This window comes from Hyperolius riggenbachi, chromosome 3 (genome assembly GCF_040937935.1).
Source record: "Hyperolius riggenbachi isolate aHypRig1 chromosome 3, aHypRig1.pri, whole genome shotgun sequence".
Taxonomy (NCBI): domain Eukaryota; kingdom Metazoa; phylum Chordata; class Amphibia; order Anura; family Hyperoliidae; genus Hyperolius; species Hyperolius riggenbachi.
In genome coordinates, this window is record NC_090648.1 from 68,360,667 (window position 1) to 68,377,062 (window position 16,396).

The 16,396-nt window shown below is 47.5% G+C and overlaps 1 protein-coding gene across 6 annotated transcripts in view; it reads right to left on the reverse strand.

Moving 5' to 3' along the window:
• Nucleotides 1-266: 266 nt before the first annotated feature.
• C3H19orf38 (chromosome 3 C19orf38 homolog) overlaps nt 267-16,396 on the reverse strand; it is a 52,088-nt gene continuing 35,958 nt past the window's right edge. For all 6 annotated transcript variants that reach the window (XM_068274332.1, XM_068274334.1, XM_068274337.1 and 3 more), the window contains 5 exons: nt 14,387-14,479; nt 12,310-12,334; nt 5,958-5,998; nt 4,640-4,677; nt 267-621 (listed from right to left, as the gene is read on the reverse strand). In XM_068274332.1, coding sequence (XP_068130433.1) covers nt 520-621; nt 4,640-4,677; nt 5,958-5,998; nt 12,310-12,334; nt 14,387-14,479 — 299 coding nt within the window. In that variant the 3' untranslated portion in view covers nt 267-519. The remainder of the gene's footprint in view (nt 622-4,639; nt 4,678-5,957; nt 5,999-12,309; nt 12,335-14,386; nt 14,480-16,396) is intronic.

The following is a 16,396-nucleotide window of genomic DNA, read 5'->3' on the forward strand; positions in this document are numbered from 1 at the left end:
CCATGGGTTCTGTGCCTCCGACTGCTCCCTGGGCTGACGGAGTAGCCGTGAAGAGGTGAGTTATTACAATGCAGCCAGTCACACACTGTGCAAGGCCCCGGGGAGCAGTCAGGGGAGACTACCTGGGGGGTCAGGAGGTGCAGGGATTCAGAGGCACATGAGGCCCAGTAGCAAATGGGGGCCCTGGGGCAATGCCTACTTTGCCTCAACAGCAGCGCCAGTTGTGCCTGGTAAACCATGTTCAAGTATTTTTATTTTGGTTTAAATTAATTTTCTCCAAGTGTTTTATTTTAGAGATTGGTCATGTTGTTTTTAATCCAAAATCTGTAACTGTTATAAGTCCAGTATTGTTGATGGATATCACAGCTTCTCATCTAAAGCCTGAATGTCTTGTTTAGGCATTTGTTCTCTGGATATCAGGGACTGTGCTGAAGGCACATGCAAGTATTGTCCATTTGGCAGCAGAGTTTGAACTCCAAGTGAAAGATCACAGGTTTAACTTGCAGAAGAAACTTTGGGTCATTTTCTGAAGGTGCTGAAATGTCCTAATGATCCGTTATATGTAAAAGAGTCCTTTTTGCTTGAGTATGAGCGGGTAAACTCAGTCTCTGAGGTGCCTTCCTAATTCAGGGAATACAAACAAAAGAATCAATTATTCAGCAACAAGATATAAACAGAAGATGTTTCCTTCCTTACAGCAAAGGTCGCAAACACAACATTGTTTCTTGCATCCATTCCCCATTCCTGTCTGAAAGCCCTTCATTGCTATTTCACAGATTGCAATACTGGGGTTATTATTAAATTGTGTGTGTACCAGTAGAGCCATTTGAATTGCATACCTATGATTCAGCCGCCAGGAGATTTGAGTGCAGGGGAAAGCCGATAAGCTGGTCACCACATAATTTTAGTGGCCTAGCCTCTTACATTGCCTCATAGGAGGAAGGTGTGGCTATAGTGTCATTCATCAGCCATACTATTGTGTCCTGTGGAAGGGGGTGTGTCACGGAACAGCCGTGAGAAACGCAGGCGAATCGGGAGGATTCTCGCAGTCCATTTTCTGATCGCTTCCTGGTTAGATTTGCACAGTCATTGCAGAGAACAGAATGACATTCCTTCTTTTAAAAGAAACCAAATGGCAGGAAGCCTTCAGCAGGAACTGTCCCAGGCACCCAGCTGTGCTTAGGGCCCATCCATCAGATGAAGTCAGATAAGTAGCCTGACAGAACCAATTTAATGGAGAGAGAGTGAGACTCCTTGGCCCCGGCCCCAGCAGGGAAGCCGACACGTAGCCTGCTTTCCTAGCATCAAAGAGCCCTTCACCTAGACCTGACCTGCTGTAATTCCTAGATGTATATAATAATATAATAATCCATAAACTGCTATATTTGTCATATTTCCTGTGTTACAAGGCTGGCAGGCCCTCCAAACTCACAGCGCGTGCCGGGCTTTGCCTGGCGCTGGTACTGAGAAAGTTTCAGAACATTCTGAGGTAAGGGCCGTCAGTTAGGCGGTTCGAAAGTGCCCTGGTGATACCACAGGGGTCCTACCACTCATGTTTGGTATCAGGGGGCTGGGTAAATCGAGACAGATCTGAAAATGTTAGTAAATCTGCCCTGACCTGTACGGTTCTGTGAGATAGAACCCGTATATGGTTAGATATGATTTTTGGTCTCCAGCAGGAGGGGAGGACTCATCTCATGTTCTAAGGGGGTGTGTGGTTCCCGCCCTCACTCCCTCCTACTGGATCAGGGGTATAAGAATGGCAGAGGACCCAAAATCAATGTCCTCCACTTTGAACATCATCCTGATTACATCCTTGCCAGCTTGAGGACATGCTGGCATCTGGCTTGTTTGGACTTTGACACTGAGTCCTCCTCTCTGAAACCAAGGACTTAGCATTTCTTTCCCAGAAAGGACATATTTCCACAAACCTAAGTATTTTCTCCTTCCGTTTATTTTCATACTGGCTATTCATGTTTCTATAATTGTTGATTTTAATAATTTTCTGTTTATATTAATTATCTATATTGCATTTAATAAACGACGCTAACGTCATTTGTTTATTCAGCTACCCTGCTATTCAGCCGCACAAACTGAACCCTGACTTCTGAAGAGTCGCTACTATTGTTGCTACGGTAGCTAGACATAATAGAGTGTGTTTAACCGTTTTATTTGCAGGTCTAGAATCAGCCAGTCAGCAGGCTCCTCTGTCCCATGGTAACAGAGGTGGTGGCAGTTATACCCTGAAATAATGTGTAATTTTTAATTACCGTAACTCACAGGCTCCCTTCTAGTCGGTCTGTGGCCAAATTCCCAGCGGTTTCTGTGCACCGATTGCGACCACAGCTTGCATGGTCTGTGTGCTGAAACCGATTGAAAGGCATTGTGTGGTCCGGCCACTAGGGGCCCTGTGACAGGGTGTGCTTCACTCATACTCTTATCTATTCATTCCTTTGGAAGGGGGTGTGACTTTTGTACCATGATGTGAGACACGGCAGGCGTACGTAATAAAAGGGAGCCTGGAAATCTGGGTGCCCAGGAAAGCCGATAGTACTGGTATCAACTGGTAAATTTACTGATATTCTCAGCATTAAATACCAATATTTTACTGCAGCTAAACCTAACCCTATTCTCACACAGAACCCTCCCCCGACGCCTAACCCTAACCATTCCCCAAACACTCTACCTGATGACTAACCCAAACTCTCTACCTCATGCCTAACCCTAACTTCACCCCCTTCCGGCACAGACACCCTACCAGACACCTAAACTTAACCACCCCCTCCATGCCTAACCTTAACCCACACCACACCTAACCTTAACCACCCAACCTCCATGCGTAACCTTAACCCACCCCATGCCTAATCTTAACCACTCACCCTCCATGCCTTACCTTAACCTACCCCACCCTCCATGCCTAACCTTAACCACCTACCCTTCATACCTAACCTTAACCCACCCCACGCCTAACCTTAACCACTCACCCTCCATGCCTAACCTTAACCACCCACCCTCTATGCCTAACCTTAACCCACCCCATGCCTAACCTTAACCACCCACCCTCCATGCCTAACCTTAACCACCCACCCTCCATGCCTAAACTTAACCCACCACATGCCTAGCCTTAACCACCCACCCTCCATGCCTAAACTTAACCCACCACATGCCTAACCTTAATCACCCACCCTCCATGCTTAACCTTAACCTACCCCAGGCCTAACCTTAACTAACCACCTTCCATGCCTAACTTTAACCCACCACATGCCTAACTTTAATAACCCACCCTCCATGCCTAACCTTAACCCACCCCATGCCTAACTTTAACCACCCACCCACCACGCCTAACCTTTACCCACCCCACGCCTAACCTTAAACATCCTCCATCTACCTGTCAATCGCCACCCCCCATCAAAACAAAAAAAGCTATTTTTGGGATGCCACCGTAGGTGCCCATTGAAATAGCAGCAGTGAGTGGTTGGGCACCTGATAGACCCAGCACCCGCCATTTATCATCAGGTGCTGCAGGCGCCCAAATTTCCCCTCAATACCACTATTTCAATCGGTGCCTATGCCAGCAACCAAATTCAGGCGCTAGCGGGCACCCAAATTTCCTGCTACCATGTGGCATGCAAAGTTGTGCTAATGAGCGGTACAGTCTATTTCCTGCTTCTTGTTCTCTATGGGAGGCAGGTGTGACCAGTGAATAGGGATGGCCAGGAAAGTGTGAGGAGGAGCAGCATGGTCTTCTCAAAGGGGTTACCTTCACAGCAGAAATTGAGGATTGCCATATATTCGTGTTACTGGGCATGCAGTAACATCTGTGCTGTATGGCTGTGCTTGTATAGGGATGGGAACGAGAGCAGCCACGAAAGCATTTTTTGACAAGCCCTTGCCAAATATGCTTATAGAGACACTGGAACTGTGGGCCGCAGGACGATCAAGGAAGCCTCTGGACTATCCAAAGGCTTTTTTTTACTAATGTATCGATATTTATTTATTTCACTGCTTTAGGTGCACTTTGATGCACAGAATAAGGTTGATTCACTTTCCATTTCCTTGCCATTTAGGCAGTATGCAGTAGAGAAGAGTTTATAAATGGCTCAGTATGACATTGTTATGCAGACCCAGGGCTGGGCTGAGGCAGAGAGGCTCCAGCCTCAGGGCGCAGTGTAGGAGGGGGCGCACAACTCACTGGGCTTGATTCACAAAGCAGTGCAAACTGTTTAGCACGGGTGTGCTAAACAGTTAGCACGTGAAGTGCCGTTCGCGGACTTTTGCGCGCGCGCAAAGTGCCGCGATTCGCGCAATCGCGGACTTTTGCGTGCGCAATTTGTCCACGAACGGCACTTCACATGCTAACTGTTTAGCACACCCGTGCTAAACAGTTTGCACTGCTTTGTGAATCAAGCCCAGTGTGTTTGAAGCAGAAAAAAATAAGAAAAGGCGATACATGGCAGTGACTGCAAGCCAGATGACTAGAGATTAAGGGGTTGGGGTCCCTGGGGCACCCCTCAGTCTAATAGCAATCAGTGTGTGACGGCTGGGGTGGGAGGGATGGAGGGGCGCACTTTGGTGTCTCAGCCTTGGGTGCTGGAGGACCTTGTCCCTGCTCTGTGCAGACTCTGTACAGAGAACTCACCGTTGGGAATGTCTTGTTATGATGGCCCAGGGTCCAGTCTGTCGGAAGAAGAGAAAAAAATGTCTGTTATGTAAGGAACACAAGGTGACCCACAGACAACATGAGGGAATGTTAGGAAAGCAAAGGAGCAACATAAATGAATGGTAAAGGCTCGTACCCACGCTTGATTTCCTGGAACGATGGGTCCGTCAGACCCTCCTGCTGGGCGGGCGTTCCAGCGACAGTACAGCGTGTGTACAGTCTGGCAGGCACGGATCGTTCAGAAACAGCCTTATCAGTCTGCAGACAGACTGTACACACGCTGTACTGTTGCTGGAACGCCCGCCCAGCGGAAGGGTCTGACAGACCCGTCGTTCCAGGAAATCAAGTGTGTGTACGAGCCTTAAGTGGTGGCAATGAGCAAATAATTCTTCTATAAGTCTAAGTAGCTTCCCTGGGGAGAGGCAAGGTGAAGCTAGCAAAACATCGAACAACTTAAACTGCTAGCTAAATAGATGTACTGCTAGAAGCTAGGATTAGCTAACCTCAATTTCTGCCACTTTGGTGGGCCAGCTTTTGGAGAGGCAGAGAGAGGAACGACTGCGAGGGACCTGCAGGACTACAGAGGGCTGGAAGAAGCCCCAGGCACGTTAAACTGGGCACCTTAGTGTCCCTTTAAGGTCTTCAATACCAGTTTAGCTGAAATAAGTGTGAAACTAGCAGATCATATTGTTGCAACTTATAATAAATACCCCGCTAACACACAGTGTACTTGATATGTGAATGACTTCTTTAGGTAAACAATATTTATATGTTTCCATGTAAAGCGTGATATTTACATACCTTTATTCTGTCTTTGTGATGTCCCATTCCTCATATACAGTATTCCCACTTACTGCTTGTTGAATCAGCGCAGTTGACAGCAGTAGCTATCCCTGTAAATCTGCCCTTTCTTAACCTGCACTCAGAACTAAGTATGATTGCTTTCCTTTCCAGTACAATGGGTAATACTTCTTGGTTCTGAGTACCCACTGCACCACTTTGCCCGGGGGGACAGCCAAGGCAGCACTTGTTATATAGGGATCATGAGGCTTCAAGGACCTGCTGAATAGGGCCTATTCTAAAGATTTCTAAGGGGTCCCATGAATAGTAGCTACGCCTGTTCCCTGTAATGGTGAAATATCAGTATGCATCGTGGTGCTACGCGTATTGCAGGCTGTTAGGCCACTTCCTGATACAATTTACTCTGCCAGTTTAGCAATAAGGTAAAGAGCTCACTTACTAAGCATAGCAGTACAGACAGCAGAAAGTGAAGTGCCATGTAAGTAAAGGAGCAAACCTTTTGCCATGCCGTGATCGATCCAGATGGCTTCTTTATCCCTGTAGGGATGACAGAGTATAGGTTATAGAAGACTAATCTACACCATGGACCTGACCTCTTTGGTTGCATACACATATTCAATTTTGATTGGCCAATCACTGGCCACTTTTACTATCTCCATGTAGTGTGAGGGCTAACAGATTTTGAATACTATGAACAGACTGTGCAAGTACGCTCTCATACTACATGGCAATGGTAAAGTTGGCCAATCATTGGCCAATAAAATTTGGAAGTGTGTAACTGTGTACACACCTTTTGCCCGTGTTGGAGCCTAAAGCTGGGACACAAAGGGCCTGATTTACTGAGGTATCTTCAGCAGGGATGGTCTGAGCAGCAATGGGCCCCCAAGGAAAATTTTATCCACCCCCCCCCCACCCCCCACAGACTGCTCCCACCCCTTCCCTAAAGAGACATTAGGGGCCCCTTGATGCTGCCCAATTCCCTCCCCCCAGGGCCATGAGAAGGCTGCTGGCCCCCTTCAGGTCACCTGTGTCCCGGCAGACCCGCTCATCAGTCAGTCTGTGGTTCTGTGCACTCCTTGTTTTCATCCTCACAGGGGCGCCTCAGCTCTGACCCTGCGCTTGCTATTACATAATAACATGTTGCAGGTCATAGAGAAGATGCAGCCAGTGATGGATGAAGACAAGGAGTGCGGAGCCATGGACTGCTAGGGGATTGGGCACGGCGAAACAGGTGAGATACCACACTGCTAAAGACTCCACAGGGGCTCTGAGGATCACAGTTAAGTTGGGGGGGGGGGGGGGGAGTTTGATCTCCATATATCTCCAAACATCTCCAGTGGATATATCATGGAATAACCAGCAACCCCCAGTGCAGGTAGCCAGATAGGACTCCCAGTATTGGTAGCCGAAGAGAGCCCTCAGTACAGGTAACCGGATGTGACTCTCAGTATAGGTAGCCACAGAGGGTCCCCTAGTACAGGTAGCCAGATGTGACTCCCAGTATAGGTAGCCACAGAGGGTCCCCTAGAACAGGTAGCCAGATGTGACTCCCAGTATAGGTAGCCACAGAGGGTCCCCTAGTACAGGTAGCCAGATGTGACTCCCAGTATAGGTAGCCACAGAGGGTCCCCTAGTACAGGTAGCAAGATGTGACTCCCAGTATAGGTAGCCACAGAGGGTCCCCTAGTACAGGTAACCGGATGTGACTCTCAGTATAGGTAGCCACAGAGGGTCCCCTAGTACATGTAGCCAGATGTGAATCCCAGTATAGGTAGCCACAGAGGGTCCCCTAGAACAGATAGCCAGATGTGACTCCCAGTATAGGTAGCCACAGAGGGTCCCTTAGTACAGGTAGCCAGATGTGACTCCAAGTATAGGTAGCCACAGAGGGTCCCCTAGTACAGGTAGCCGAGGGTCCCTTAGTACAGGTAGCCAGATGTGACTCTCAGTATAGGTAGCCACAGAGGGTCCCCTAGTACAGGTAGCCAGATGTGACTCCCAGTATAGGTAGCCACAGAGGGTCCCCTAGTACAGGTAGGCAGATGTGACTCCCAGTATAGGTAGCCACAGAGGGTCCCCTAGTACAGGTAGCCAGATGTGACTCCCAGTATAGGTAGCCACAAAGGGTCCCCTAGTGCAGGTAGCCAGATGTGACTCCCAGTATAGCTAGCCACAGAGGTTCCCCTAGTACAGGTAGCCAGATGTGACTCCCAGTATAGGTAGCCACAGAGGGCCCCCTAGTACAGGTAACCGGATGTGACTCTCAGTATAGGTAACCACAGAGGGTCCCCTAGTACAGGTAGCCAGATGTGACTCCCAGTATAGGTAGCCACAGAGGGTCCCCTAGTACAGGTAGCCAGATGTGACTCCCAGTATAGGTAGCCACAGAGGGTCCCCTAGTACAGGTAGCCAGATGTGACTCCCAGTATAGGTAGCCACAGAGGGTCCACTAGAACAGATAGCCAGATGTGACTCCCAGTATAGGTAGCCACAGAGGGTCCCCTAGAACAGGTAGCCAGATGTGACTCCAAGTATAGGTAGCCACAGAGGGTCCCCTAGGACAGATAGCCAGATGTGACTCCCAGTATAGGTAGCCACAGAGGGTCCCCTAGAACAGGTAGCCAGATGTGACTCCAAGTATAGGTAGCCACAGAAGGTCCCCTAGAACAGATAGCCAGATGTGACTCCCAGTATAGGTAGCCACAGAGGGTCCCCTAGAACAGATAGCCAGATGTGACTCCCAGTATAGGTAGCCACAGAGGGTCCCCTAGAACAGATAGCCAGATGTGACTCCCAGGATAGGTAGCCACAGAGGGTCCCCTAGTACAGGTAACCGGATGTGAGTCCCAGTATAGGTAGCCACAGAGGGTCCCCTAGTACAGGTAGCCAGATGTGACTCCCAGTATAGGTAGCCACAGAGGGTCCCCTAGAACAGATAGCCAGATGTGACTCCCAGTATAGGTAGCCACAGAGGGTCCCTTAGTACAGGTAGCCAGATGTGACTCCAAGTATAGGTAGCCACAGAGGGTCCCCTAGAACAGGTAACCAGATGTGACTCCCAGTATAGGTAGCCACAGAGGGTCCCCTAGTACAGGTAGCTAGATGTGGCTCCCAGTATAGATAGCCACAGAGGGTCCCCTAGTACAGGTAGCCAGATGTGACTCCCAGTATAGGTAGCCACAGAGGGTCCCCTAGTACAGGTAGCCAGATGTGACTCCCAGTATAGGTAGCCACAGAGGGTCCACTAGAACAGATAGCCAGATGTGACTCCCAGTATAGGTAGCCACAGAGGGTCCCCTAGAACAGGTAGCCAGATGTGACTCCAAGTATAGGTAGCCACAGAGGGTCCCCTAGGACAGATAGCCAGATGTGACTCCCAGTATAGGTAGCCACAGAGGGTCCCCTAGAACAGGTAGCCAGATGTGACTCCAAGTATAGGTAGCCACAGAGGGTCCCCTAGAACAGATAGCCAGATGTGACTCCCAGTATAGGTAGCCACAGAGGGTCCCCAGAACAGATAGCCAGATGTGACTCCCAGTATAGGTAGCCACAGAGGGTCCCCTAGAACAGATAGTCAGATGTGACACCCAGTATAGGTAGCCACAGAGGGTCCCCTAGAACAGATAGCCAGATGTGACTCCCAGTATAGGTAGCCACAGAGGGTCCCCTAGAACAGATAGCCAGATGTGACTCCCAGTATAGGTAGCCACAGAGGGTCCCCTAGTACAGGTAACCGGATGTGACTCCCAGTATAGGTAGCCACAGAGGGTCCCCTAGTACAGGTAACCGGATGTGACTCCCAGTATAGGTAGCCACAGAGGGTCCCCTAGTACAGGTAGCCAGATGTGACTCCCAGTATAGGTAGCCACAGAGGGTCCCCTAGAACAGATAGCCAGATGTGACTCCCAGTATAGGTAGCCACAGAGGGTCCCTTAGTACAGGTAGCCAGATGTGACTCCAAGTATAGGTAGCCACAGAGGGTCCCCTAGAACAGGTAGCCAGATGTGACTCCCAGTATAGGTAGCCACAGAGGGTCCCCTAGTACAGTTAGCTAGATGTGGCTCCCAGTATAGATAGCCACAGAGGGTCCCCTAGTACAGGTAGCCAGATGTGACTCCCAGTATAGGTAGCCACAGAGGGTCCCCTAGTACAGGTAGCCAGATGTGACTCCCAGTATAGGTAGCCACAGAGGGTCCCCTAGTACAGGTAGCCAGATGTGACTCCCAGTATAGGTAGCCACAGAGGGTCCCCTAGTACAGGTACCCAGATGTAACCTGCAGCCTAGGAGGAATCTGGGTACCATGCATTGCTGGATCTTGGAGAGCTGAGTCCCTTCACCCCTCCACTCTACTGCACACTTTGCATTGGCCCACTTCTCCCCTCTCTCCCACTTCATCCCGGGCAGAGACCATCCTTGCCCGTCCCCAGAATGGGTCTGCTAAGGAGAGTGGAGTGGGGAAATAGAGCAGAAGGCTAATCCCTGCTGGGCACAGCAAGAGAATACAGGACTTCTACACAACAGACCTCATTCAGCTGATTGCAGAAGCCACCACTGCAGAGGACAGGGAAGCCTGCATAGCAAGGTCGTTTCTGGCCATTTTGGCACCCTAGAAAAGGCACTTTCTGTCTCCCTTTAGTGAAAAGGAACATGTCTATTATCTATTACGTCTAACCTATGTCTATTAGTTTTGTAGCCACCAATCAGAGATTGACAGTTTACACAGAAAAATTGTTGTTTCTCAGAATAAGTTTGTAAAGGACACACAAATTATTACCAGGCCATATACATCTCACTGGCCCAAACTCACTGAACCCATATAGCAAACCCTTCCAATAATGGTTTTGAAGGGCGTGTATTCACTTTATAAACATTATACTGTTTATGTACAGCCTGGGTCTTTATAGGTTAGAATATTATCCTGGAAATCAGATTTGCACCAATTGACACGGCAGTGCCCATTTAGGTGTTAAAATTACCATCCTAGCCTTTTTTAATGGAACAAGCAGTTGGCTATAAGAATTCCATAAAGTGCAGTGTGCTAAGACTAGCTCTGTAGTGCCCCCTCCTACAGTTGTCACCCCAGGAATCTGCCTGGTTGCCTATGCCTAAAAAACGACCCTGCTGCACAGATACACAAGGTTATTTGCACCATTTCTTGCACTGTGCTGTGCAGTTTATTACAGATCTGATTAGGTTGGTTTGCCTTCTTAAAACAGAAGGAATTTACAATAATTCAGCTTTAAGTGAACATCTGTGGTTACCCACAATGCACCGCTACTGAATATGCAAATTATCTCTTTATGCCCCTGAATGCCAGGCTAGCATCCAGAACTGCTGGTGTCTAGCAAGCCTATAGCTTTACATTTTACACATCCACATCAACCCCACATGCAGACAACCTGTCTCTGACTTTTGGTCCTCATCAGTGCATGGCAGGGATTGATATGGCTGTATGAGATAGGGGAAGTGCTTGGACCAGTACAACACAGTAACCAAACAGCTCGGGGTGACCCAAAACCACAAGGAGAGTATAGGGGACTAAAAGAGATATAAAAGCCCTCCTACTAAAAAGCAATGCTTAGGTTGGTTTGCCTTCTTAAAACAGAAGGTATTTACTATAATTCAGCTTTAAAGGATACATCCAGGCTTTAAAATAAAAGATCCACTTACCTGGGGCTTCCTCCAGCCTGTGGCAGCCGTCCTGTGCCCTCGCCGCAGCTCCGGTGGCTCCCGGTCTTCTCCGCTGGTGCAGCAGTAGTTCTGCGCCTGCACAGTACCGTCCTGATGACGTTGGAGAGACCACGTGACCCGCGCGGTGGAGCGCAGAAGAAGCCGACCCGGAACCCGACCTGGCAAGGTCGGCTGCACCAGTGGAGAAGAGAGGGAGCCGCCGGAGCTGCGATGAGGGCACAGGACGGCTGCCACGGGCTGGAGGAAGCCCCAGGTAAGTGGATCTTTTTTTTTATTTGCTTGGATCACTCCTTTAAGTGAACATCATTACCGAAGTTGTACACATCTAACAACTGTAGTGAGAGGTCGTTACAGTCCCCAGTATCCGGCACTGGTGGGAATCGCTTGATCTCAGATACATGTGCTTGGCAGATGCTTGCTCACCAAGCCTCCAGTGATGTCTTTTAACCTTCTTGCAGCTCCTAGTGGCTTTCTGGCGTCCTCCGGGCACGCAGGTCGGAGTGTCACCTGACCCGCATTGGCGGAAATGGCACAAAGCTGCAGGGAGGCTACAAGACATTGCTGGAGGCTCAGTAAGTATTTTAATGCCTCAAAACGTGCCCAAACACCCCCAAATAAAACAGTGCCCGCTATCCCTCAGGCATGCAGGTAAGATAGGGCCCCGTTCAAATCATCAAACACAGATGACCATGCGTTCAGAACGCAACGCGTACGAACGCACGCCATCTGCATTTGTATGCGTTGCGTGGCTGATTCCATTCACTGAAAGTGTTTTGTAAAAATGCGTGCAGCATGCGTTCGCGGACCGCACTGGTCCAGAACGCAGGCAGTGTGAACATCAGACAGTGCAGTCTATGCAGTTTCTGATGTCGTGCGTGTCGGCCTCCTGCACGCGTTGTCAAAATCCAGGCGGCAACGCTTGCAGTGTGACCGGGGCCTTAGACTTCTGGTTAATGGGGACTTTGCTGTACTTCCTGTACAAGTAGAAGGTGACAGTTCTGAATTTGTGATTTCTTATATATATTTTCAATAATTGTGGCCTGTTTAAATTGAATAGACACAGATTTGCTACGGTAGCTGCTTGTTAATCAATAACCAACGTTGCTTGGATTAATCACAGAACTTGCACACATGGACACAGTGCAGCAGCCCTTACCTCTCTTCCTGTCTCTTTTGTTCATCTACATTAGAAAGACAGAGAAAAAGCAGATTACTCACTGACACATGATTGTTGCCATAGCAGTGTGGCATCATGAGAAAGGCCAAGTACTGTATGTGATACGTTTTCTTTCTATTGCACTTATAATCATTTCTTGATAAATCAGCTAAGCAGACAATAGCCTAACATGTGACACAATCGTATAATTTACCTTCTTAAAACAGAAGGTACTTGCGATAATTCAGCTTTAAAGTGAACCTGAACCCACTAAAATTATTTAAAATAAATGCATGATGTACATGCTGCATGATGCAAATAAACATTACATACTTACCTCGCCGTCAGTTTCTCACAGAAGCTCCTTATTTTGTTCTAGGCTAGCAACGATTCCTTCCAGTTCTGACTAGATCTAGTAGGAACTGGAAGCCTTAGGGCCCTTTTTCACTATATTAGTTGCTGTGTCAGTTATAACTGAAAGGACATCTGATGTGCAAGGCAATGTCCATGTTTCCCTATGGCTCAAGTCATATTACAGGTTAACGGAATTCTGACCTGGAAGTGGTCATGAGGTCATCTCCACTTTTAAAATGGAAGACGGAGGATGGAGAATACGATTGATCACATTGGACAAACAGGATGCGGTAGAGGAGAAAGAGGTTGCTGAATAGACTACTTTATTTTGACTTTTATTCTACAGTTTAGGTTTTCTTTAAGGGAAGCTTCATTCCAGCTTCAGTAATATTATCCCACAACCAGTGGCGTAGCTAAGGAGCTCTGGGCCCCGGCGCAAGTTTTGAATTGGTCCTCCCTCCCCTAAACAGTTTCCTGGTGTCTAGAGGTCCCCACCCTCCCCTATACAGTTCCCTAGTGTCCAATGCTTTCCCCCACCTCCACTATATGGATTCCCTGGTAATCTAGGGTTTCACCTCCAGTATAGCTTCCCTGGTGGTCTAAAGTGGGCCAAACATAATGCAAAGTGGGGAAACCACTTGGGGGCCAAATTCAATGGCTCTGAGGGCCAGATTTGGCCCGCGGGCTGAAATTTGACACGTATGCTCTACATAGACAAGATACGCTGAATTGTTTGTACTTGTGCAATTAGTGCAATTTGGATTACTATACTGCCCATTAGCTACAGTGATGCCCATAATTATTCATACCACTGGCAAATTGTGACTTAAAGTTACTTTTATTCAACCAGCAAGTATTTTTTTTGACAGGAAATGACATAGTTGTCTCCCAAGAGATAATAAGAAGGTATACAAGAGGCATTATTGCAGAAAAAAAAATATTTCTCAGTTTTATTTACATTTCTCGCAAAAAGTGTCTTTGAGCGCCCTCCACTATCACCAATTATCCTGAGATTTTTAAAGTGTACCTGAGCTGACATGTGACATGATGAAATAAACATAGGTATACTAAACCTATTTAGAACTTGCCTATTTTCATTTTCATTGAAAGATTTGATATACTAGTGCCAATGTATGCAAATGAAAGAGCTGAAATGCTGTGCAATGCAGCCCCTGCTCTCCTGAAAAGCAATTAAGACACCAAAATACCTTTAGGCGCATTCTTATGTGATTGGTTCGTACTCCATGTGCTTTCACTATTTAAACATGTACAAGTTTTGATTTTATTCAGACACGGACATTCACTTGAGAAAGGAGGATACCCCTCCGAAACGTTGTGCTTTTTGTCCATGTGTCTTTTTAACTAATAAAGAGCATTATATTTACTGATGGTGCCGGTCTTCACACTACTGCACTGACTTTGAGCCAGGAGTGCTGCCTGGCCTTTTGACCGTGGCACATCATTGAAATCTTATACAGGAAGTGCTGTCCATCTCTACCTTCGATAGAGCAAACAATCCTTATAACATCAGTGAGCCAGAAGCACAAAATCAAATTATTTCCTTTTGTTAAGAGCTGAAGAAACCAGATTTTACATCACACTGATATGAAGTAACTGTTAGTGTAAATAAAAACAGTATCACATACAATGTTAATCAGTTTTCATTTTCAAACGGGGATAAAGAACAGAATGCATGGAAGCCACATACTGCATGGATACTTACGCCTCCTCATTATGCACACAATCAGAGAAACAACAGCCACCAGGATAACAAAACCAACTAGTCCAGCAATCAACAAGATGACCCATAGGGGAACTGCAGGAAAAAGAAACGAAAGAAGATGACATCGTTGTTACTAGCAGCATTAGTAGTATCTCTCATTCACATTTAGAAAGAGTGTAAAAAGGGTAAAGGTAAACAGACTACAGACATACACTTACAGATTAGTGTAAAGCCCCCTCTACACCACACAATTCCACACACGATTGATCGAATTTGATTGGATCGAATTCGACTGGATCAATTAAATCCGACATGTCCGATCGGGATTCGATCGGTAGTGTGGTCAATTTTGCATTGATAACTATGCAAAATAGACCACACTACCGATCAAATCCCGATTGGACATGTCTGATTTAACCGATCCAATCGAATGCGATCGCGTGTGGAATTGTATGGTGTAGAGGGGGCTTGAGATCACTTGCCTGCCTATTTTACCGCCACACCCCATTAGATAGTAGACAAGATAGTGAATCTCAGAGAATCTCTATAGAGAACCAGATCTTAGTGCATTTCTGTAGAATCCCAAATCTTGGTGGATCTCTGCAGAGCACCACATCTCAGTGAAATTCAGTAACATACCAGAACTCTTTGAAACTCTTTAAAGTACTACAGTATTTCTAAGTAAATCTCTGTAGAGTACCAAGTCTCAGTGAATCACTGTACAGTACCAAATCAGTGAACATGTGTAGCATACCAAAACTTAATAAATCTCTTTAGAGTACCAAACCACAGTAAACATCTGTACAGTACCAAATCTTACTGAATATATGAACTTACTGAATCTATGAGAAAGGACAGAAACCCTTTAAGGGAAAGCACCACTCATGAAATAATAAATGAATATTGGAAAATACAAAAAAAACTTTATTACATTGTCTCACAGTAAACACCCCATTAGCAAAGAAAAGTACAAACAATTAAAATGCATTCCCATAAAATTGCTCCAAATCAGAATAAACCAGATGCAAATATATGCATATGGTACCACTTGTATCTAATATTACTAGTATAAAGTAACACACGCGATCAGAAAGATCCCTGTGTGACTTGGAACCCTTTCAGTACTCAGTAATTATAGTGCAATACAATACAACCCAATGCATTGTGAATGAACAACGTGAATCAACAGTAATGTAAGAACACACATACATATATCAACTGCAGGGGCGTTGCAAGCCCCAAAGATCAGTGGCATGTGCCCCGGATGTATTCTGGGGTGCCCCGGATGTCCCCCAGGCAGATTAGAGACACCACAGCACCCAGCATGGCACCACACAGTACCCAGCATGCCCCACAGGGGCACCACAGCACCCAGCATGGCGCCACAGCACCCAGCATGGAATTACAGCACCCAGTGTGCCCCATACCCCCCTTTGCTGTGTGCTGTGGTGCCATTCTTGATGCTATGGTGCATCTATGTGGGCATATTTAGAGTGACCAGACGTCCCGGATTGCCCGGGACGCGTCCCGGATTCGGGGTCCGCTGTCCCAGGCTGCATGAGGTCCCGGGAAACGTCCCGCTTTCAGCAGCGGGACTTCCCGGCCTCGGGACTGTGGCCACTCTCTCCTCATGAACTGGCAGCGGCGTCTATAGACGCTGTGCCAGTTCATTGCCTGCAGCCCCGCTCCAGCCTCCTCTTCCGGTGTTCCGACACCGGCAGGCGAGCAGGGCTACGGCAAGATGGCTGCCGAAGCCCTATACTGGAGAGTATTTGTGTCTCCAGTACAGGGCTTCGGGCGCCATCTTGCCGTAGCCCTGTCAGCGCGGGAGACGAGCAGGAGGAAGGTGGTCCTGGGAGCAGCGCGCCAGAGGCCGGAGACTTCTGCCAGGTGAGTAATGCTTTTTTTTCCAGGTGAAATGTTTGCCCGCATTGCGTTTCTTGTCTGGTGAAATGTTTGCCCGCATTGCGCTTCTTTTCTGGTGAAATGTTTGCCCACATTGCGTTTCTT